The following is a 26080-nucleotide window of genomic DNA, read 5'->3' as shown; positions in this document are numbered from 1 at the left end:
AATAGTGTGTAATTTGGGAGGCAGCCACAGTGATCTGTTGTAGAGCTCCAAACAAAGTTCAATGGGAATTTCTTTCTGGCAATATTGCATGTCGTCCGACCACAGAGATCTGAGGGTATACCATCTGTCTACAAAGAGCGACTCACTATCAAAGCCAAACAAACTCCTATCCACTCACACTGACAGTAATACAACACACACACACACATCAAACAAACAGAGGCCCACTGACACAAAACATCAGACAAAAGCCTCCACACAAACACACTCACATAGACACACACACGCACACCCACTCCTGGGCCATAGTGAATTAAAAGACAAGCGGCCCAAAGCGCTTCTCTCTCATTCCCCCTGTTGTCACCCAACTGTTCTTCTTCTTGAAGGTTATTTCCTCCTCCAAAATATACTGGAAAAATATATAAATGCAAAATGTGTTGGTCCCATGTTTCATGAGCTGATATCACATGACTGAAATAAAAGATCCCAGAAATGTTCCAAAAGTTTTCAACATAAAAAAATGAAATTATTGGAAATCTTAGGCACAACAATTTTTGTATCGCTGTTAGTGAGCATTTCTCCTTTGCAAGGTGATAATCCATCCACTTGACAGATGTGGCATATTAAGAAGCTGATTAAACAGCATGATCATTACACAGGTGCACCTTGTGCTGGAGACAATAAAAGGAAAAAGGCCACTTTAAAATGTGCAGTTTTGTCACACAAACACAATGTCACGGATGTCACAGAGCGTGCAATTTATGCCTGACTGTAGGAATGTACACCAGAGCTGTTGCCAGAGAATTGAATGTTCATTTCTCTACCATAAGCGACCTCCAACGTTGTTTTAGAGAATTTGGAAGTACTTCCAAACAGCCTCACAACCACAGACCACGTGTAACCATGCCAGCCCAGGACCTCCAAATCAGGCTTCTTCACGTGTGGGATCGTCTGAGACCAGCCACCTGGACAGCCGATGAAACTGTGGGTTTGCACAACCGAAGAATTTCTGCACTAACTGTCAGAAACCATCTCAGGGAAGCTCATCTGCGTGCTTATTAAACTCACCAGGGTCTTGACCAATATTCCCTCCAAAAAAATGAGGTGCTGAGCAAATTTCGGGTCTGCTGAGCGCGAACTTGAACGTTGTGAAAATTCTGTACAACTTCCAGAGCGCGTTTACTGTGAACACTGAGGCTGTACCCACTTTAAGTTACACTTTCAGACAGTGGTCAAGTAGATCCAGTCAATTAAAAAAATTGGAGGCCTCTTACACTTCAGTGATGTAAAAATTCTAGCTAAATGCTTAGCGCATAGAATTAAACAGGTTAAGTCAGATATTATTCATCCTAATCAGACAGGTTTTTTACATGGATGATACATTGGAGATAATATAAGACAAGTACTGGAAACAATAGAACACTGAAATATCTGGGAAACCAGGCCTGGTTTTCATAGACTACTTTGAAAAGGCTTTTGATAAAGTATGACTGGAGTTTATATATAAATGCCTGGAATATTTCAATTTTGGAGAATCTCTTACAAATTGGGTTAAAATTATGTATAGTAACCCTAGGTGTGAAAGAGTAAATAATGGCTACATCTCAGAAAGTTTTAAACTATCAAGAGGAGTAAAACATGGTTGTCCATATCTATTTATTATTGCCATTGAAATATTAGGTGTTAAAATGAGATCCAACAATGATATTAAGGGATTAGAAATCCATGGCTTAAAAACAAAGGTGTCATTGTACGCTGATGATTCCTGTTCTTTCAAATCCACAATTAGAATCCCTCCAAAGCCTTAGAGGATCTAGATACTTTTTCTAACCTCTCTGGATTAAAACCAAATTATGATAAGTGTACTGTATTACATATTAGATCACAAGAAAAATGCATTACCGTGTAGTTTACCAATAAAATGGTCTGACGGGGATGTGGACATACTAGGTATACATATCCCGAACGAAAGAAATGATCACACGCCAATACATTTTAATAGAAAGTTAGCAAAAACAGCTAAAATCTTGCTACCATGAAAAGGAAAATACCTGTCTATCTGTGGAAAAATCACCCCAATTAACTCTTTAGTCATATCACAGTTTATCTATTTGCTTATGGTTTTGTGACCTAGCGACCTGCTTTCTAAATTATATGAGGAAAGAATATTCAATTTTACTTGGAATGGCAAGCCAGACAAAATTAAAAAGGGCCTATTTATATAATGAATATGAATTTGAAGGGCAGAAATGATTAAATATTAAAGCATTAGACCTCTCACTAATGCTTTAATATTAGCATTAGACCTCTCAACATGAAAATGTCTTCATGTTCAAGAATGGCCTTGTTCCCTTTATTCAGATTACTACCGCTCACTTTTGGTTATTTGAAAATGAAATCATCTCCAAAATATTGTTATTTTTTAAACAAGCCATAGAAAGTTGGTTGCAATTTCAGTTTAATCCACCTGAAAAGACAGAACAAATAATACAACAAATATTGTGATTAAACTTGATAAAATAAAATAAAAATCGATAACATAAAAAAAAAAAAAAAAAAAAAAAAGTATAATCTTTGTAAATTATATCATAAATAGGACTGGTGGAGTTGTCACACATGCAGCTAACAGAGACATATGGAAATGTCTGCTCTACCCAAAATTACAACCAACTAATTGCAACATTACCACAAAAATGGAAGAGGCAAGCGGAAGGGGGAGAAAGTAAGGAACTTGTCTGTTGGCCCTGCATTAAAGACCAACATTGGTTAAAGAAAATTGTGATCAATAAAAATATATACCAGTTTCATTTAAGGACCAAATAAATTGACAACTGTGCCATATGAATTGCAAAATATTTGGGAAGAGATTTTCGATGTACCGATTCCATGGCACATGGTTTATGAATTGACACGCAAAACAATGCTGGATTCAAAACTTAGAATTTTTCCTTTTAAACTACTATACAAAATTCTTGTAACCAATATAATGTTATATATATGGGGGATACAATCTTCCTAGATAATCTATTTTGGTACTGTCCATATGTAGCTCCTTTTAGGTCACAGGTCCAGGAATGGCTGAAGAATTGCAACATTAACCTAGAGCTAACACTGCAGCTAGTACTGGGTGACTTAAAAAGTCATAGTCAATCGATCAATAATATAATAATTATTTTAGCAAAAAATGTTATCTTTAATTTACAATATGTAAAAACTATGAGAATAGAAAGGTTCAGTACTTTTGTGAAGCATCACAGCACAGTTGAAAAATATATGGCAAATAGAAATCCAGTATGGATGGTGTTAAGAGATAGATAGGAGGGGTTGAATGGACCTGAAGGGTGGGACTAATAACAACAAGACAACAAATGTAAAACATATCAGGTCTGTAAAATGTATATAGGTTCAAAACGTTTGTGAAATAGCACAGTTAAAAATATATGACAAATAGAAATCAAACTGGATGGACATCAGAAATAGAGGAAGGCCAGGACAAAAAATCAAACAAAATATAACTGTTGTAAAATAGATTGTGTCTGTAAAATGTGTATAGTATGTATAAGCTGGAAGTAGAAGCCTAAGTGTTACTGTTTATTAGTTTACTCCAATTGGGGGAGCGGTGGTAGGGTTTGGGGAATAATACAGGAAGGTAAAAAATATTTTTTAAGTAGGCTATTGTGGCTATTTGATCATAATGGAGGCCTACGAGGAGTGGCCCACCATCAAAAACAAGAGAAAATGTATCCCATAACATTTTAACATGGAAATAGCTGTTCTGTCATTCGGCCTACAGTAGCAGCCAATGTGTGTTGTTCAATGTATGCTTACATTCCTTGAGACTTTTGAAAAAAGAACGTGCAGGGCTTGACATGATTCTGTTTATCCACTTGTCCTTCAGACAAGGAGGTGACTGATAATGTTGTTGTCGTTTGATGCAAGAAACCACTTTACAAAATAATATGCATTATTATTCCCATACCATTATTACAGAGAATCAGCTTATTCAAGACTGTCTCCAAATACAACAGTAAGACAAAAAAAAAAGCTCTTTACCTGACTCGCTGTCAAATGTCTAGAAATGTACACGTTTTGTGCTCTTGCAGGAAGCAATCACTCCCCCATTGCTGACTACAAATGATCTATAACTGGGCTAACAACTCACTAACTAGCAAAGGATATGAACAAATGTGCACACGTGGCTACGTGCAGCTCTCGCTTTGATCTCAAAACAAGCGCATCTACTCACGACTACTCATGCTGTAAACAATCCAGTCAGAGTGAATGGCACAGATCCATATATGGCAATGTCAATTTGCATATAGACCTACTGCAGTTCTGATTGGTTATTCCGCACAGGTCTGTGTAGAGCACGGAGTCATGCGTGCCAATGCAATAGAATCCTACTATGATGTGTTCTACCTACAACAAAATCTCTTGCATAGTTAGTTTAGTTTTGCAAACTAAGCCATACTAAATATTGAGTTGATTCGATCACAATTCCCACAGTAAAGGGAAACATTGATAGTGTTAACTAAGGGGGAAAACTCTAGAAACTGAGTGAAGTTCAATGTCGTGCTTCTCTGTGCAGGCTGATATTTCATCTGCATAGCAGTCCCGGGGAGCTGTGAGCCCACGCAAGCACGCAGCTTAGAGGGAACATTGGTCTTGACCTGACTGCAGTTCGGCTTTGTAACTGATTTCAGTGGGCAAATGCTCACCTTCAATGGCTACTGGCATGCTGGAGACAAGTGTGCTCTTCACAGATGAATCACAGTTTCAACTGTACTGGGCAGATGGCTGACAGCGTGTATGGCGTCGTGTGGGCGAGCGGTTTGCTGTCGTCAACGTTGTGAAGAGAGTGCCCCATGGTTATGGTATGGGCAGGCATAAACTACGGACACTGAACACAATTGCATTTTAATCAATGACACTTTGAATGCACAGAAATACCGTGACGAGATCCTGAGACCATTCATCCGCCGCCATCACCTCATGTTTCAGCATGAGAATGCACAGCCCAATGTCACGAGGATCTGTACACAATTCCTGGAAGCTGAAAATCTCCCAGTTCTTCCATGGCCTGCATACTCACCAGACATGTCAACCATTGAGCATTTTTGGGATGCTCTGGATTGACGTGTACGACAGCGTGTTCCAGTTCCCGCCAAAATCCAGCAACTTCACACAGCCATTGAAGAGGAGGATGACAACATTCCACAGGCCACAATCAACAGCCTGATCAACTCTATGCGAAGGAGATGTGTTGTGCTGCATGTGGCAAATGGTGGTCACACCAGATATTGACTGGTTCTGTGACCAACAGATGCATATCTGTATTCCCAGTCATGTGTAAGCCTAATGAATGTATTTCAATTGACTGATTTCCTTATATGAACTGTAACTCAGTAAAATCTTTGAAATTGTTGCATGTTGCGTTTATATTTTTTCAGTATAGATAAGAGATTGGTTGGAGCATGTACTGTACTCTGAAACCTGTGCACCTGACATTACCTAACACGTTTACTCTACATGCGTCAGTCATGTATGTGTGTGTGTGTTCATGTGTGTCTGTGAATGTGAGCTAAGCATGCACATGTTAACACCACATGTCATCGCGATCATTTGGAGTGGAGGAGTTGTCAAGTCAATCAGTCAATCAGCGCTGTTGCGCCTTCTTCACCAAACTGTCTGTGTGGGTGGACCATAAGTTTGTCCGTGATGTGTACGCCGAGGAACTTAAAACTTTCTATCTTCTCCACTACTGTCCCGTCGATGTGGATAGGGGGGTGCTCCCTCTGCTGTTTCCTGAAGTCCACAATCATCTCCTTTGTTTTGTTGACGTTTGAGTGTGAGGTTATTTTCCTGACACCATACTCCGAGGGCCCTCACCTCCTCCCTGTAGGCCTACAGCCTACCACTGTAGTGTCGTCTGCAAACTTGATAATTGAGTTGGAGGCGTGCATGGCCACGCAGCCATAAGTGAACAGGGAGTACAGGAGAGGGCTGAGAACGCACCCTTGTGGGGCCCCAGTGTTGAGGATCAGCGGGGTGGAGATGTTGTTTCCTACCCTCACCACCTGGGGGCGGCCCGTCAGAAAGTCCAGGACCCAGTTGCACAGCGCAGGGTCTCGAACTTAATGACGAGTTTGGAGGGTACTATGGTGTTAAATGCTGAGCTGTAATCGCTGAACAGCATTCTTACATAGGTATTCCTCTTGTCCAGATGGGTTAGGGCAGTGTCCAGTGTGATTGCGTCGTCTGTGGACCTATTGGGTCGGTAAGCAAATTCGAGTGGGTCTAGGGTGTCAGGTAGGGTGGAGGTGATAGGATCCTTGACTAGTCTTTCAAAGCACTTCATGATGACGGAAGTGAGTGCTACGGGGCGATAGTCGTTTAGCTCAGTTACCTTAGCTTCCTTGGGAACAGGAACAATGGTGGCCCTCTTGAAGCATGTGGGAACAGCAGACTGGGATAGGGATTGATTGAATATGTCCGTAAACACACCAGCCAGCTAGTCTGCGCATGCTCTGAGGACACGGCTAAGGATGCCGTTTGGGCTGCAGCCTTGCGAGGGTTAATACGTTTAAATGTTTTACTCTCGTTGGCAGAGGTTAAGGAGACCCCACAGATTTTGGTAACGGGCCGTGTCAGTGGCACTGTATTGTCCTCAAAGCGAGCAAAGAGGTTGTTTAATTTGTCTGGGAGCAAGACATCGGTGTCCGCGACGGGGCTGGTTTTCTTTTTGTAATCCGTGATAGACTGTAGACCCTGCCACATACGTCTCATGTCTGAGCCGTCTACTTTGTCTCTATACTGATGCTTAGCTTGTTTGATTGCCTTGCAGAGGGAATAGCTACACTGTTTGTATTCAGTCATGTTTCCGGTCGCCTTGCCATGATTAAAAGCAGTGGTTCGCGCTTTCAGTTTTGCGCGAATGCTGCCATCAATCCACAGTTTCTGGTTGGGGAAGGATTTAATAGTCACTGTGGGTACAACATCACCGATGCACTTGCTAATAAACTCGCTCACCGAATCAGCGTATACATCATTGTTGTTGTCTGAGGCTATCCGTAACATATCCCAGTCCACGTGATCGAAGCAATCTTGAAGCGTGGATTGGTCGGACCAGCGTTAGATAGACCTGAGCACGGGCGTTTCCTGTTTTAGTTTCTGGGAGCAACAAAATGGAGTCGTGGTCAGATTTGCCAAAAGGAGGGCAAGGGAGAGCATTGTATGCATCGCGGAAGTTAGAGTAGCAATGATCCAGAATGCTGCCAGCCAGGGTCACGCATTCGATATGCTGATCAAATTTAGGGATCATTGTTTTCAGATTAGCTTTGTTAAAATCCCCAGCTACAATAAATGCAGTCTCAGGATATATGGTTTCCAGTTTACATAGAGTCAAATTAAGTTATTTCAGAGCCGTCGAGGTGTCTGCTTGGGGGGGGGGGGGGGTGATATCCATGGCTGTGATTATAATCGAAGAGAATTCTCTTGGTAGATAATCCGGTCGGCATTTGATTGTAAGGAATTCTAGGTCAGGTGAACAAAAGGACTTGAGTTCCTGTATGTTGTTATAATAACACCACGACTCGTTAATCATAAGGCATTCACCCCCGCCCTTCTTCTTACAAAAGAGATGTTTGTTTCTATCGGCGTGATCGTGATGCGTGAAGAAACCGGGTGGCTGTACCGACTCTGATAACATATCCCGAGTGAGCCATGTTTCCGTGAAACAAAGAATGTTACAATCTCTGATGTCTCTCTGGAAGGCAACCCTTGCTCGAATGCCGTCTACCTTGTTGTCAAAAGACTGGACCTTGGCGAGTAGTATACTCGGGAGCGGTGAGCGATGTGCCCATCTACGGAGCCTGACCAGAAGACCACTCCGTCTGCCCCTTCTGCAGCGCCGTTGTTTTGGGTCGCCTACTGGGATCCAATCCATTGTCCTGGGTGGTGGTCCAAACAGAGGAACCGCTTCGGGAAAGTCATATTCCTGGTCGTAATGTTGGTAAGTTGACGTGGCTCTTATATCCAATAGTTCTTGCCGGCTGTAAATAATAAGACTTAAGATTTCCTGGGGTAACAATGTAAGAGTTGGAGTTTAACCTTAAGCCATAAGGTACAGTAACACTTGCCACATCATGCGTGGTGGCTAGACTGAGTGTAATTACCCAGAGGTGCATGGTCACTGCAGATAAGACCAACGAAAGACAGTGATTTAATTGGCCAAGTTCGGTTTGGAATGAGCACTTAGGAAAGTTTTGTTTAGTTCCTTCTGTTCCATGTTGGCAGGGAAGTGCACATACCTTTTGGCAGTGGTGGAAAAAGTACTCAATTTTCCTACTTGATTAAAAGTAAAGATACCTTAATAGAAAATGACTCAAGTAAAAGTAAGTCACCCAGTAAAATCCTATTTTGAGTAAAAGTCTAAAAGTATTTGGTTTTTAATATACTTAAGTATGAAAAGTAAAAGTGTAAATAATTTCAAGTTCTTTATATTAAGCAAACCAGACAGCACCATTTTCTAGTTTGTTTTTTAAATTTATGGATAGGCAGGGGCACGCTCCTGTAATGAATACTCAGGGAGAAAAAGGTGTATATTCATGCGCAGAGCGAGGCAGATGTTTATTAAGCCTTCGCAGAAGGCAGGAATCGTTGTCACAGGCAGGCAATGGTCAAACACAGGTAGGCAGTCAAAAACAAACAATACCATACCATGCAAACCAAAAGAACTGAACTAAATAGGGAGCTGATGAGACCAGGTGAGAAACGAACAAAAGTGAAATCAATTAACAAAAAGGGCTACGTTCCAGAACACAAAGAAATAGGGCTACGTTCAAGAACACAAAGAAAAAGAACACAAGGTTGACTAAGAAAAGAGACGCAGAACCTTACAGCTCCAACACTCAAACATCATTTACAAATGAAGCATGTGTTTCGTGAGTCTGCCACATCAGAGGCAGTCGGGATGACCAAGGACATTCTCTTGATAAGAGAATGGGATTTGGATTTAGACCATTTTCCTGTCCCGCTAAACATGAAAAATGTAATGAGTACTTTTGGATGTCAGGGAAAATGTATGGAATAAAAAAATATTTTCTTTAGGAATGTAGTGGAGTAAAATAAAAAGTTATCAAAAATAGAAATAGTGAAGTAAAGTACAGATACCCAAAAAAACTACTTAAATAGTACTTTCAGGTATTTTTTACTTAAGTACTTCACACCACTGCCTTTTGGGGGGCATTTGCTCAAGCTAAAAAAAAGTTCACCCCCCCAAAAAAAATCCTGCAACCACGGCCACAAACTCCTTGAGCAATTATTAAAGGAAGAGGGGAAAGAAGCACAATCTGATGAGTGAAGTATTTTTCTAAACTATTTAGAACTGGAATAACTGTTTTATTTAACCATGTAAGTTCACTGAGAACACATTCTCATTTACAGCAACAACCTGGGGAATAGTTACAGGGGAGAATAGGGGGGATGAATGAGCCAATTGTAAACTGGGGATGATTAGGTGACCGTGATGGTATGAGGGCCAGATTGGGAATAGCCAGCTTCTACTCTTCGGAATCCAAGATGGCGTAGCAGTCGGACGTGTGTTTTGTCTTGTCCCTTCTTGTCCCGTCTTGTCCCATGTAAATATCGTTATCTTCCTAATTTTTTCCCGTATATATTTTAATCTCACTTTCCATCTACGGACTGAATATACTTTCCTGCAACCCGCCTCACCCAATGTGGTACGGATCTGCTATTTTTATACTTTAGACCCGGAACCCCCATCAGAAGCTAGCCAGCTAACTAGCTACTAGCTAGTAGTCAGTTAGCCACTGCTAGCTACCATTATTAACTCGGACACAAGCAAGCCTCAGCTCAGTCAATACCTGCCAGTCTGCACAGCGCGATATCAACCCCGAGCATATCGGACTGCTTTTTCTCTACCACATCTCCAGATTCCTACCACAAGCTCTGAACCTTTACACCGGATCATAGCAGCTAGCTAGCTGCAATCCGAGTGGCTACTCCTGGCTAACGTCTCTGTCCCAAAGCAAGCTCCAGTTAGCCTTGAGCTAGCCTGGAGCTAGGCCCATCTCTCCGCCAGCCGAAGAGGTCCACCAGCCAATTCTTGGGCTACAATAAACATTTTGCCAATTGGTCTGGACCCTTTACTGCCGACACGGAGCCCCCCGATTCATCACGACTGGTCTGCCGACGGAATCGTCCGAGGTGGTTTCAACAGGCTCTTCCGTTGCAACATCGCCGGAGGCCAATCTGCTAGCCCCGGCCCGCTAGCTGTCTGAATCGCCGTGTCTCCAGCTTGCCTAGCGTAGTAGCAACTACTGAATCGGCTCCCTGACTCATCTATTGCTACTCATTGGACCATATGATCACTTGGCTACACATGCCTCTCCCTAATGTCAATATACCTTATTGCTGTTTTGGTTAGTGGTTATTGTCTTATTTCACGGTAGAGCCCCCAGCCCTGCCCAATATGCCTTAGATAGCCCTTTTGTTCCACCCCCCACACATGCGGAGACCTCACCTGGCTTAACAGGTGTCTCCAAAGGTTTACCTAGGTTTACCTCCATTGTACTCACATCCTACCATACACTTGTCTGTACATTATGCCCTGAATCTATTCTACCACGCCCTGAAATCTGCTCATTTTACTCTCTGTTCTAAATGCACTAGACGACCAGCTCTTATAGCCTTTAGCCGTACCCTTATCCCACTCCTCCTCTGTTCCTCTGGTGATGTAGAGGTTAACCCAGGCCCTGCAGCCGCCAGCACCACTCCCATTCCCGAGGCGCTCTAATTTGTTGACTAATGTAACCGTAAAAGCCTTGGTTTCATGTACGTTAACATTAGAAGCCACCCTAAGTTTGTTTTATTCACTGCTTTAGCACAATACGCCAACCCGGATGTCCTAGCAGTGTCTGAATCCTAGCTTAGGAAGGCTACCAAAACTCCTGACATTTCCATCCCCAATTACCACATTTTCCAACAAGATAAAACTGCCAAAGGGGGTGGAGTTGCAATATACTGCAGAGATAGCCTGCAGAGTTCTGTTATACTATCCAGGTCTGTGCCCAAACAATTCGAGCTTCTACTTCTAAAAATCCACCTTTCCAGAAACAAGTCTCTCACTGTTGCCGCTTGTTATAGACCCCCCTCAGCCCCCAGCTGTGCCCTGGCCATCATATGTGAATTGATTGCCCTCATCTATCTTCAGAGTTCGTACTGTTAGGTGACCTAAACTGTGATATGCTTAACACCCCGGCCGCCCTACAATCTAGATGCCTAGATGCCCTCAGTCTCACACAAATTATCAAGAAACCTACCAGGTACAACCCTAAATCCGTAACCATGGGCACCCTCTTAGATATCATCCTGACCAACTTGCCCTCTAAATACACCTCTGCTTGCCTGCGTCCGTAATGGGTCCGCGGTCAAACGACCACCCCTCATCACTGTCAAACGCTCCATAAAACACTTCAGCGAGCAGGCCTTTCTAATGGACCTGGCCCGGGTATCCTGGAAGGATATTGAATTCATTCCGTCAGTAGAGGATTCCTGGATGCTCTTCAAAAGTGCTTTCCTCACCATCTTAAATAAGCATGCCCCACTCAAAAAATGTAGAACTAAGAACAGATATAGCCCCTGGTTCACTCCAGACTTGACTGCCCTTGACCAGCACAAAAACATCCTGTGGCGTTCTGCATTAGCATCGAATAGATCCCGCAATATGCAACTATTCAGGGAAGTCAGGAACCAATACACACAGTCAGTTAGGAAAGCTAGGCTAGCTTTTTCAAACAGAAATTTGCATCCAATAGCACCAAATCCAAAAAGTTTTGGAACACTGTAAAGTCCATGGAGAATAAGAGCACCTCCTCCCAGCTGCCCACTGAGGCTAGGAATCACTGTCAACACCGATAAATCTACGATAATCGCTCATTTCAAAAAGCATTTTTCTACGGCTGACCATGCTTTCCACCTGCCTACCCCTTCCCTGGCCAACAGTTCTGCAGCAACTTGTCCAAGCCCCCCCCCCCCCCCCCCCCCCACTTCTCATTCACCCAAATCTAGACAGCTGATGTTCTGAAAGAGCTGCAAAATCTGGATCCCTGCAAATCAACTGGGCTAGACAATCTGGGCCCTCTCTTTCTAAAATTATCCACCACAATTGTTGCAACCCCTATTACTAGTATGTTCAACCTCTATTTCGTATCATCTGAGATCCCCAAAGATTGGAAAACTGCCGCGGTCATCCCCCTCTTCAAAGGGGGACACACTCTAGACCCAAACTTTTATAGACCTACATCCATCCTGCCCTGCCTTTCTAAAATCTTCGAAAGCTAAGTTAACAAACAGATCACTGACCATTTCGAATTCCACCGTACCTTCTCCACTATGGAATCTGGATTCCGAGCTGGTCATGGGTACACCTCAGCCACGCTCAAGGTCCTAAACGATATCATAACCACCATCAATAAAAGACAGTACTGCGCAGCCGTATTCATCGACCTGGCCAAGGCTTTCGACTCTGTCAATCACCACATTCTTATCGGCAGACTCAATAGCCTTGGTTTCTCAAATGACTGCCTCGCCTGGTTCACCAACTACTTCTCAGATAAAGTTCAGTGTGTCAAATCGGAGGGCCTGTTGTCCGGACCTCTGGCAGTCTATATGGGGTTGCCACAGGCTTCAATTCTTGGGCCCACTCTTTTCTCTCGATATATCAATGATGTTGCTCTTGCTGCTGGTGATTCTCTGATACACCTCTACGCAGATGACACCATTCTGTATACATCTGGCCCTTCTTTGGACACTGTGTTAACAAACCTCCAAACGAGCTTCAATGCCATACAACACTCCTTCCGTGGCCTCCAAATGGTTTTTAAATGCTAGTAAAACTAAATGCATGCTCTTCAACCGATTGCTGCCCGCACCCGCCTGCCCGACTAGCATCACTACTCTGGACAGTTCTGACTTAGAATATGTGGACAACTACAAATACCTAGGTGTCTAGTTAGACTGTAAACTCTCCTTCCAGACTCACATTAAGCATCTCCAATCCGGGGGGCGCTAGAGAGCGTGCTATGGAGTAGATGTGCTTTGCTAGAGCTCCGCTCTATTTTGAAACAAATTAGTATTTATCTTAACCTCTCACAATTTATAACTTCAAACAAATATGACAAAGGGAAAAGGCACCAAAAAAGGGGGCGCTAAACAAGATAATTGGAATGAGATAGACAACGAACCAATTTCAACGTCGCCGACCCATGAGGAGCTAGCTGAAGAGGCTAGCTTCCAAGAGTTCCCCACAGATCCTACTCAAAGTGACATACTGGCTGCCATAAACTCACTAAGCAAGAACGTGGACACAAGGTTGGCTGATATCTCAAAGAGTATTGGGACTTTGGCTGAAACTGTGAAGGCAACTAAGGGAAGGGTGCACGAGGTTGAGCAGACGACAGTCGATCACGAGGCCAGGCTACAGGACATAGAGAAACAGTGCGCAACGTTCAAAAATGACAACAAAACCCTGAAGGCCCGACTGTAAATGCTCGAGTCGGATTCAAGACGCCAGAACATCCGAATATGTGGGATCCAGGAGGACACTGAGAAAGGGAAACCCACTGAATTTGTCTCGGAGCTGATACTGGCATTGCTGGGGAGTGAACACTTCAAAACGGCCATCCTGATCGACCGCGCACACAGATCTCAGGCAACGAAGCCGGCCAAGGGCGGGCCACCAAGGCCATTCATTGTAAGGCTGCACTATCCCCAGACCAGGGATCTCATCCTCAAGCTGGCTAGTCAAAAGTTCCCCCTTAACTACAACGGAGCCAGGGTGTTTTTCTACCCAGATCTTACCTTGGAGGTGAGGAACCAACGGAAAGAGTGTGATGAGGTACGCAACAAATGCAGGGCGGCCAACATCCGATATGGATTCCTCTTCCCAGCCCGGTTTAAGGTGACAGTCGAGGGATCAACACGTACGTTTGACAACCCAAAAGAGGCCGATCTGTTCTTGACAAGCAAGCTTCCCGGCTGAGGATACAGAATGGCTGTGTCAGCCGGCTAAATGGCCAAATACAGGCCAGGAATGTGTTTGAATTGAATTTCCGGCCTATGTCTTTTCGATCAGAAGATCAGAAATTGGGACTTATATGATAGGTGAGATGTTGTGGCTAATATAGCATTGTTTGGCATGTCATGTTTTAGTGCCACTCACCCCCTAATGTGAGAGTTAAGTTAAGTGTTATGTAATGTTAGTTTATATGCGGAGCATCTATAGACGACGAGTTAGTTCAAGCTGTATGTCTAGACACCCTAAGGTTTGTGTGTTAGCCAAGGAGTGCTTCGTTTGGGGAAGTCACTCAGTAAAGGGACGGGAGGGGGGATGGGGTCTGTGTTTTATGTTCACTTTTATTAATACAGGTGGCATGACAAGATCCCGCACGGCGGGACGTTTTTCTTCTGAGTTTTGTATGACAGCAGCAAAATGCTCTAAAATAAGAAATGCCACATAGTGACAGAGCAGACCAGGTGGAATAAAGATAGTCAGCTGGAACTGTAATGGCTTAGGGCATGTCGTGAAACGAGCTAAGGTTTTTTCTCATCTTAAATCACTGGGTGCTGACATCGTGCTTCTTCAAGAAACGCATATTAAACGCTCCGCGCAGGCCAAGCTACGAGTCGGCTGGATCGGTCAGATATACCAGTCTAACTTTGATGCAAAAGCGAGAGGGGTAGCAATCCTGATAAGGAAAAACATTCCTTTTGTTTACTCAACCTCGATTTCAGATCCTAATGGTCGGTATATTATTGTGGCTGGTACACTGAATTCAAAACCAATAACCTTGGTCAATTTATATGGACCCAATTTCGATGATCCATCATTTTTTCAAAGGGTATTTAAGGCCATACCAAATATCTCGGATACAGGTGTTATTGTTGGAGGTGACTTTAACTGTACGTTAAATCCTCTTTTAGATAAACAGCTATCAAGGTCACTTCAACAATCAAATTCCAGTGTCTGTCTAAATACATTGATGACAAACCTGAACATTGTCGATATTTGGAGACTGACGCACCCAACAGACAGGGATTATTCTTTCTTTTCATCAGTTCATAAATCATATTCCAGAATTGACTATTTTTTGTTGGACTCCAAACTAATTTCAGCAGATGAGTCGGTTACCTATCACCCCATTCTAATTACGGACCACTCTCCTCTGTCCATGGTGCTGAAACTCGACAATATGTCGACAGGTCGGCGACCGTGGCGCTTAGACGCATACCTGTTGAAAGATGAGGCTTTTTGTCAGTATTTGAAGGAGCAGATTGCCTTTTTCCTCGGGACTAACGACACGGGGGATGTTGATGACTCCACCCTTTGGGAATCTCTAAAGGCTGTGATTAGAGGTTACATTATTTCTTATACATCAGAGAGGAAGAAACGTGCCAATACTAGGCTGAGAGAAATTGAGAGAGAGTTAGGGGAACAGGAGAACGTTTTTAGGACAAATTCCTCATATACAGTCCTTGAGAAGATCACAAAGTTAAAATATGAATACAATACCATCCTTTCGAAACGGGTGGGCTCTTTATTTGCTAGAACACAACAAAGTTATTTTGAACTGGGGGACAAACCACATAAATTATTAGCAAGACAGCTAAGGCATGTACAGGCATCTAGAGCTATTCACAAAATAAAAGACAAGAAGGTTAAAATAGTAACAGATCCGCAGGATATTAATAAATGCTTTGCGCAGTTTTACTCAGAGCTATACCAATCAAAATGCGATGCTACTGATCCACAAACTATGGAACACTTTCTCGCTGAATGTGAACTTCCTAAACTAGACAGGAGGGCAGCTGCTGCACTCGATGTAGGGATAACCTTAGAGGAAATTAACACAGCGATAGCACAATTTCCAAACAGCAAGGCCCCTGGGCCCGATGGATATGTAATAGAATTCTATAAGAAGTACTGCGCCAGTCTATCTCCACTTATGTTGCGAATGTTTAAACACTCCAAAGAAAATGCCAAACTCCCGCAAACACTGTATGAGGCTACAATAGCACTGATCTTGAAAAAAGATCGAGATTCCATGGAGATGACGTCGTATCGCCCCGTGTCGTTACTCCCCATAGAAAACAAGGTGTTGACAAAGATATTGGCAAACCGATTGAAAAAATATATTTCTGACATCATACACCCTGATCAGACCGGTTTTATCCCGGGCCGACATATATACTACAATTTGAGACGCCTTTTCAACGTAATGTATCATGATCATAAGGTTGAGGCAGTGGTAATAGCTCTTGATGCAGAGAAGGCGTTTGATCAGATTGAGTGGAAGTATATGATGTCGGTTCTGGAGTATTTCGGGTTTGGAAAGGAATTTATTAATTGGATAAGAATTATTTATGCACACCCAATGGCGTCCGTGGTAACCAATCTGGAAATGTCGCAGTCATTCCGCCTGTTCAAGGGGTGCCGACAGGGGTGCCCTATTTCGCCTGCTCTCTTCGCTATAGCCATGGAACCCCTTGCTACTCGCATTCGGGCATGTGTCGATATAGCTTCTGTTAAAATAAAAGACACACAGCACAAAATTTCCCTATAAGCAGACGATGTTCTTTTGTTTTTGTCCAAGCCTAAAACTTCTATTCCACCCTTACTTAACTTGATAAACACATTTGGCTCCTTCTCTGCCTACAAGATAAACTGGCAAAAAAGTGAGCTGATGCCAATATCACGGCCTGTGGATATGCAATTTCTGTAATCTACCCCGTTTAGAACAGTGAGGGACAAGTTCACGAGCCTTGTCATTGTAGTGACAAGAGACCTTGATCAGCTATTGAAAGCGAATTGGGACATGAAAATATATCAGCTTAAACAAAATATAGATTTTTGGAAAACTCTGCCTATTTTCCTGGTTGGTCGTATAAACGGCATTAAAATGGTTGTCCTACCCATGTTTCTTTACCTCTTCCAATGTCTACCCAATTTCATACCACAAAGCTATTTTAAGAAACTGGATTCAATAGTAGCTCCATTTCTATGGGATAACAAGGCAGCCAGAATTTCAAAGAAGCATTTATGCAAGTACAAGATAGAGAGGGGCTTTGGCCTTCCTCACTTCAAACTGTATTATTGGGCTGCTAATCTGAACATTGTGTCTTTCTGGAGGGAAAGTTTACCTGCGATGAGACAGAAGGATATGCCTTCATGGCTTTTGATCGAGCAGGCCTCCTGTCAACGTTCCTCACTCCCTGCACTTGTTAATAGCCCATCATATGTGAAAAAAGACACTTATGACTCTAATCCAGTCATTTGTCATACGTTTAGGATCAGATTAGGTATTCTGGAAACAGATTAGGTATTTTCTTAATATACCCACTGTCTACATAGACAGCCCAATTTGCCTGAATCATGCTTTCCACCCTGCATTGGATGATGTGATGTTTTCACAGTGGAGGGAGAAGGGGCTCACAACAATTGGGAATCTATACATAAATGGTCAGTTAGCTTCATTTCAACAATTACAGGCAAAGTTCAACATGCCAACAACATATTTTTTCAGACACCTCCAAATCAGGAATTTCTTAAGGACACATATCCCACAGTATGGCATGAAGCCAAATAGTCCTACATTAGATAGCTTGATCCTTGTCAAACCCCATTCAAAAGGGTCGGTCTCTAGGCTGTATGATGTGCTATAGGCCCACATAGAGGTATCCACAGACACCATTAAAGGGGCTTGGGAACAAGAACTTGGTTCAGAAATCTCAAATGAGGACTGGGTAGAAGCTCTCAGGAATATAAACCACAGTTCAGTGAATGCCAGACACAACCTTGTACAGTTTAAGGTGATACACAGGTTACACTACTCAAAAGTAAAACTGCATAAAATATTCCCGGACACCTCACCACTATGTGAGAGGTGCAAGCAGGATGAGGGGGCGTTGACCCACTTATTCTGGACATGCCCTAAGTTACATGCTTACTGGGCTCTCATTTTTGATTACTTATCTAAGGCCTTTGATAGAGTTCTAGTCCCAGACCCATTGATCGCTCTGTTTGGTACAGTTGATGGGAATAACCAGGAAGGGAAAGCTGTCTCTCTTTGTACGAGCAGAAAGGCTCATATTGCAATTTTGGAAATTGGAGACTGTACCTACCTTTGAAAGGTGGTTACGGGATTTAGGGAATGTAATACATATGGAAAAGATTCGATACAACACCTCCAATAGAAGTCCAGTGTTTTACAAAATATGGCAGCCGATACTGGATAAATGATCTAGTCCCGCTTCATAACTGGGCTGACGATCTGCTGCTACTCTGTGCTGTACTCCACTCAATATTTATTTTTGGCTTAACTACACCGCTTGTAATGACTATATGCTGTCTTCTTATACATGTACCACCTAATAGGATTTTGTTTTATTTTGTGTATGTGTGAGTTAACTTTTGTTTTGTCCTCTAAATTGTCCATCCCATTCAACAGTACAATGAATGTCATTGTTTGTATTGCTGTCTTTTTATTTTATTTTTATTGGAAAATAATAAATATATATATTTTTATTAAAGAATCTCCAATCCAAAATTAAATCTAGAATCGGCTTCCTATTTCGCAAAAAAGCCTCCTTCACTCATGTAAAACTGACCATCCTACCGATCCTTGACTTCGGTGATGTCATTTACAAAATAGCCTTCAACACTCTACTCAGCAAACTGGATGTAGTCTATCACAGTGCTATCCATTATGTCACCAAAGCCCCATATACTACCCAGCACTGCGACCTGTACGCTCTCGTTGGCTGGCCCTCGCTACAGATTCGTCACCAAACCCACTGGCTCCAGATCATCTATAAGTCTTTGCTAGGTAAAGCCCCACCTTATCTCAGCTCACTGGTCACCATAGCAACACCCACCCGTAGCACGTGCTCCATCAGGTATATTTCACTGGTCATCCCCAAAGCCAATTCACCCTTTGGCCGCCTTTCCTTCCAGTTCTCTGCTGCCAATGACCGGAACGAATTGCAAAAATCACTGAAGCTGGAGACTTATATCTCCCTCTCTAACTTTAAGCATTAGCTGTCAGAGCAGCTTAACAATCACTGTACCTGTACACAGCCAATCTGTAAATAGCACACCCAACTACCTCATCCCCATATTGTTATTTATCTTCTTGCTCTTTTGCAACTCAGTATCTCTACTTGCACATCATCATCTGCACATCTATCACTCCAGTGTTAATGCTAAATTGTAATTATTTCGCCTCTATGGCCTGGCCTATTTATTGCCTTTACCTCCCTACTCTTCTACATTTGCACACAGTGTACATACAGTATATTTTTTATATTGTGTTATTGATTGCACGTTTGTTTATGTGTAACTCTGTGTTGTTGTTTTTGTCGCACTGCTTTGCTTTTCTTGGCAGTTGTAAATGAGAACTTGTTCTCAACTGGCCTACCTGGTTAAATAAAGGTGAAATAAAAAAAAATGTAAACTCTTACAATGTGCCATGGGATATTTTTTTTACATTTATTTTTTATTTAACATTTATTTAACTAGGCAAGCCAGTTAAGAACAAATTCTTATTTACAATGACGGCCTAGGAACAGTAGGTTAACTGCCTTGTTCAGAATGACAGATTTTTACCTTGTCAGCTCAGGGATTCAATCAGAGCACACCCGTTTAACATCCCACCCGAAAGACAGCACCCTACATAGGGAAACGTCCCCAATCACAGCCCTGGGGCATGGGGATATTTCTTTAGACCAGAGGAAAGAGTGCCTCCTACTAGCCCTCCAACACCACTTCCAGCGGCATCTGGTCTCCCGTCTAGGGACCGACCAGGACCAACCCTGCTTCCGAAGCAAGCCAGCAGTGGGATGCAGGGTGGTATGGTGCTAGCCAAATGCTGCACTTACAATATTAACAATGGACAACACAATTCCAGTTAAAATAGAAGATCGCAAGAAATACAGTAGCCTACCATTACTATATCCAAACCAACTCCATTTGTTGCCACTATCATGTATCCCAGTGGTTTGCAAACTTTTTGACCCATGACCCCTAGAAAAAGGAGTGGTACAAAACGTGCAACCCCCCCGTGCACGCACATGCATGTATGCATACGTGAACATGCGCACACATTTACTGTGCAAATGTAGCCTATCATTACAGCCATAAAAGGTGATGCATTTTCAAAACGCAAGATAAGCATGTCACTTCAAAATCATACGGCTACTTGTAGCAGAGGTTGCGGAATCGGATGGAAAGCATATTCTGTCTGCACCACGCCATCACTGCCAGCACAGTAGCCCTGTTCTTCCTCAAAAATATCGTAATAAATTCACAATGTTACATCTTCATCCCATTATACTGAAGGCAGTGCAATGTTACAGCTGCTTATCTTTAGACATTAGCCAGTAGGCAGCTAATATCCAGCAACTTCGCACAGCCATTGAAGAGGAGGAGGACAACATTCCACAGGCTACAATCAACAGCCTGATCAACTCTATGCAAAGGAGATGTGTTGCGCTGCATGAGCCAAATGGTGGTCACACCAGATATTGACTGGTTCTGTGACCAACAGATGCATATCTGTATTCCCGGTCATGTGTAAGCCTAATGAATGTATTTCAATTGACTGATTTCCTTATATGAACTGTAACTCAGTAAAATCTTTGAAATTGTTGCATGTTGTGTTTATATTTTTTTCAGTATAGACCTGAGCATAGACTGAGTATAGACAGGCCTATTTATTGCCTTACCTCCCTAGTCTTACCTCATTTGGACACACTGTATATAGATTTCTTTATTTTGTGTTATTGACTGTATGTTTGTTTATTCCATGTGTAACTGTTGTTGTTTGTGTCGCACTGCTTTGCTTTATCGTGGCCAGGTCGCAGTTGTAAATGAGACCTTGTTCTCAGCTGTCCTACCTGGTTAAATAAAGGTGAAAGAAATAAAAATATATAAAATTGAAATGGTTGATAGAATGCTAAGAGTGTGCAAAGCTGTCATCAAGGCTACTTTGAAGAATCTCAAATATAACATATTTTGATTTGTTTAACACTTTTTTGGGTTTCTGCATGATTCCATATGTGTTATTTCATAGTTTTGATGTCTTCACTATTATTATACAATGTAGAAAAAAGTAAAAAATAAAGAAAAACCCTTGAATGAGTAGGTGTGTCCAAACTTTTGACTGGTACTGTATATGTATTTTGGAGATTGGAAGGACAAAAGGGGCATGTGATCTGCACAGGTGAAGCCCTATTTCTGGACATGCCTGTATCTTGGTATTTGGGGTACTATGGAATCTGTTCAATTGTTCTACTTTGAGAATTAGAATTGGAACAGTAGAATGTCATCTATATGGTATACATGCTATGCAGATGATGGAATGGCATTATGTTATCAGCAGGGTTGGGGACAATTCCATTTCAATACCAGTCAATTCAGGAAGTATACTGAAATTCAAATGATCTTTAATGCTTTTCAATGAGGAAAATGTGGAATTTGATATACATTTTGACTTAACATTTTTCATTGAAATGGAATTGACCCCAACCCTGGTTATAAGCTTATCATAATAATTTGTAAGTGTTTAGAAGAAAGGCTTTGCAATCCTTGTAGAACATGCAACACATACCAGGGTCTGATTTGGAGAAGGTGTCCATATTCAGCAGGTTCCTGTTTGAATGAAAGAGACGGTGGGAAGTTAGAAATGACACAAAACAAGATAACAAACTGAGCGTCATGCTAGCCTGAGTGCCAGATGTGTTTGTGCTGTCTTGCCTATCATCATACAGTACATGGATAACACAATGAATAGCAGACATAGACCTTACTTAAATTAAGTTGTTTGTTAAATTAAATAACCACAATTGAATCTCCCACTCCTGTGTGAGACCTGTAACTGCCTGTATAGAGAGTGCTGCCATTTTAAACTGAAGACCAGGATGACAGAGAAGGGAAGGGGGGATATAACACCTCTCTAGGGGTGGGATCCTCCAGGGGCTTTAGACTCAGAGGAAGCTGTGTGTATGCATGTCTCAGGCTGGTGAGGTGTAGCTGGTAGCTGCTGGCAAATGAAGGAACAGGTATTGGGGGATTTGCTCTGCTTTTCTTTGGTATAATCATATGTACGGGATACACATGGTATACACCATTGAATGAAATCCTTACTTGCAGGTTCCTTCTCGATAATGCAACAACATTGTATAATAAAAGAATACAAAAGTAAATTGCTCAATAGAATATAATTAAGCCATAAGGCCCAAGGGGATGTGGATATATGGCCAATATACCACGGAAGAGGGCAGTTCTTACGCACGACGCAACGCAAAGTGCATGGTTACAGCCCTTAGCCGTGGTATATTGGCCATATACCACAAACCCCCGAGTTGCCTTATTGCTATTATAAACTGGTTACAAACGTAATTCAGTAAAAATGAATGTTTTTGTCATGCCCGTGGTTTACCACGGCTTTCAGCCAATCGGCACTCAGGGCTCGAACCACCCAGTTTATAATAAATATTTTAGCATACGTATAATACTGGAAGGCACCATTTATAGTCCAATATTTAAACATGTTTGGGGGAAGAGGGGATTGCAGGGCAAGTGTTTAAATTGTGCAGTATTTAGCAATCATAAGAAGAGTCTGGTGGCAGCTGTTGAGATGTGTGTGTAGCATGAATGTATATGTGTGTGTCTGTGTGCATGAGTGAGTGCATGTGTGCTAAGGTGCGGCGAATCAGAGCAGGTGGTCTGTCCAGTTCAAGTGTTCAGCAGACTGATGGCTTGTAGATAGAAGCGGTTTCTGAGCCTGTTGGTATCAGACCTCATCTTCCGATATCGTAGGCCCTACGGTTAGGGAGTGAACAGCTCATGGCTGTGTGTGGTCCTTGAAGATGCTGTGGGCCTTTCTCAAGAATCGTTTCAAGTTGATGTCCTGGATGGGTGGAAGCACGGTCCCAGTGATGTACTGGGTCGTCTTCACCACCCGCTGGGGGGCCTTGTGGTCGTGGACGGAGCAATTCCCGTACCAGGCTGCGATGCAACCGGTCAGGACGCTCTCAATGGTGCAGCGGTAGTATTTGGAGAGGACCCAGGGTAGCATACCGAAATTCTTCAGCCGTCTTAGGAAGTAGAGACGTTGTTGTGCCCTCGACAAGAGTGGTGGTGTTGGTTCATTTCAAGTTCTCAGTGATGTGGACGCCGAGGAACTTAAAACTGCTGACTCTCTCTAATGCAGTCCTGTTGATGTGGATCGGGTCATTTTCCCTCCTCTGCTTCCTGAAGACAACAATCCACTCCTTTGTTTTGCTGACATTGAGGGAGAGGTTGTTGCCCTGGCACCACAACACCAGTTCACTTACATCCTCCTTATAGGCTGATTTGTCGTTGTTGGCTATCAGGCCTAGAACTGTGGTGTTGTCAGCAAACCTGATGATGGAGTTGGTGTCGTGCAAAGCCACGCAGTCGTGATTGAACAAGGAGTACAGCAGAGGGCTGAGGACACACCCCTGGGGTTCCCTGTGTTAAGAGTCAGTGTGGAGGAGGTGTTGTTGCCAATACTCAAGCTTTTGTGGTCTCCCCAATAGGAAGTCCAGGATCCAGTTGCAGAGAGTGGTGTCCAGACCCAGGACTCTGAGCTTGGTGTCGAGCTTGGAGGGAACAATAGTGTTGAATGCTGAACTGTAGTCAATGAACAGTATTCTCACATACTGTATGTGTTCCTCTTGTCCAGATGTGTTACGGCCGTGTGAATAGCGATGGAAATGGCATCTTCCATGGATCTGTTGGAGTGGTAGGCAAATTGGAGTGGGTCCAGTGTGATGGCCATGATGTGGGCCATGACCAGCCTCTCGAAGCACTTCATGATGACCGGGGTGAGTGCGACGGGGCGATAGTCATTTGGGCATGTCACCTGTATTCTCTTGGGCACTGGGATGATGGTGTTCTCCTTGAAGCACGTGAGGATTACAGCCTGGGACAGGAACAAGACACCCGCCAGCTGGTCAGCATACACTTGGCCAGGGATGCCATCTGGGCCAGCAGTTTTGTGAGTATTCACTCTTTTGAGAGTTTTCCCCATGTCAGCCTCAGAGAGCGAAAGGTCGTCCGGAGCAGCTACAGTCTTCCTGGATGGCTCAGTATTGTCTCCCTTGAAGCAAGCGTGGAGTGTGTTAAGCTCATATGGGAGGGAGGATTCGGTGGGCACCACACAGCTGGATTTGCCTTTGTAGTCCATGTTAATCTGTAGTCCTTTGTTGTCGAAACATCAATTCAAGTTTGATTCTGTATTGTCTTTTTGCGTCCTTAATGGATTTGCGGAGCTCGTACCTACTTTCCTTGTACGTGTCTCGCGCTACTGAGTCATTTGGGTTTGTTCTGATGACATTGAATGCTGCAGTCCGGGCTCTCAGCATGGTATGGATATCTCAGTTCATCCACGGGTTTTTGGTTGGGGTATGTCCGGATTGTTATTGTAGGTATAACATCATCAACACATTTCCTAATGAAGCCTGTGACTGACGATGTATACTGAACAAAAGTATAAATGCAACATGCAACAATTTCAACGATTTTACTGAGTTACAGTTCACGGAAGGAAATCAGTCAATTAAAATAAATAAATTAGGCCATAATCTATGGATTGCACATGACTGGGCCTGGGAGGGCATATGCCTGCTCACTTGGGAGCCAGGCCCACCCACTGGGGAGCAAGGCCCAGCCAATCAGAATGAGTTTTTCCCCACAAAAGGGATTTATTACAGACAAATAGTCCTCACTTTCATCAGCTGTCTGGATAATTGGTCTCAGACGATCCCGCAGGTGAAGAAGATGGATGTGGAGGTCCTGGGCTGGCGTGGTTACAAGTGTGTGGTTGTAAGGTCGGTTGGACTTACTGCCAAATTCTCTAAAATTACATTTGAGGCGGCTTATGGTAGAGAAATGAACATAAAATTCTTGGCAACAGCTCTGGTGGACATTCCTGCAGTCAACATGCCAATTGCACGCTCCCTCAAAACTTGAGACATCTGTGGCATTGTGTGGGGTGACAAAACCGCACATTTTAGAGTGGCCTTTTATTGTCGCCAGCACAAGGTACACCTGTGTAATGATCATGCTGTTAATCAGCTTCTTGATATGCCACACATGTCAGGTGGATGGATTATATTAACAATGGAGAAATGCTCACTAACAGGAATGTAAAAATAATGTGTGCACAATAAGCTTTTTGTGTATATGGAACATTTCTTGTATCTTTTATTTTATTTTAATATTTTTTTTATTTAACCAGGTAGGCTAGTTGAGAACAAGTTCTCATTTGCAACTGCGACCTGGCCAAGATAAAGCAAAGCAGTTCGACACATACAACAACACAGAGTTACACATAGAATAAACAAACATACAGTCAATAATACAGTACAAAAGTCTATATACAGTATGTGCAAATGAGGTAGGATAAGGGAGGTAAGGCAATAAATAGGCCATGGTGGCGAAGTAATTACAATATAGCAATTAAACACTGGAATTGTAGATGTGCAGAAGATGAATGTGCAAGTAGAGATACTGGGGTGCAAAGGAGCAAGATAAATAAATAAATACAGTATGGGGATGAGGTAGTTGGATGGTAGTTGGATGGATCTGTAAGCTGTTCTGACAGCTGGTGCTTAAAGCTAGTGAGGGAGATATGAGTCTCCAGCTTCAGTGATTTTTTCAGTTCGTTCCAGTCATTGGCAGCAGAGAACTGGAAGGAAAGGCGGCCAAAGGAAGAATTGGAAGAAAGGAAGAATATACCTGCTGTAGCACGTGTTACGGGTGGGTGCTGCTATGGTGAACAGTGAGCTGAGATAAGGCGGGGCTTTACCTAGCAGAGACTTATAGATGAACTGGAGCCAGTGGGTTTGGCGACGAGTATGAAGCGAGGGTCAGCCAACGAGAGCGTACAAGTCGCAGTGGTGGGTAGTATATGGGGCTTTGGTGACAAAACCGATAGCACTGTGATAGACTGCATCCAGTTTGTTGAGTAGAGTG

The 26080-nt window shown here is 42.9% G+C and overlaps 1 protein-coding gene across 1 annotated transcript in view; it reads right to left on the bottom strand.

Annotated features, from left to right (window-relative positions):
- Positions 1-26080, bottom strand: part of LOC129841104 (copine-9-like) — a 215800-nt gene that overhangs the window by 174691 nt on the left and 15029 nt on the right. The window contains exon 2 of the mRNA XM_055909215.1: positions 21687-21727. Coding sequence (XP_055765190.1) covers positions 21687-21727 — 41 coding nt within the window. The remainder of the gene's footprint in view (positions 1-21686; positions 21728-26080) is intronic.

Source organism: Salvelinus fontinalis, chromosome 3 (assembly GCF_029448725.1).
Source record: "Salvelinus fontinalis isolate EN_2023a chromosome 3, ASM2944872v1, whole genome shotgun sequence".
Taxonomy (NCBI): Eukaryota; Metazoa; Chordata; class Actinopteri; order Salmoniformes; family Salmonidae; genus Salvelinus; species Salvelinus fontinalis.
This window is presented reverse-complemented; position numbering and strand designations above follow the sequence as displayed.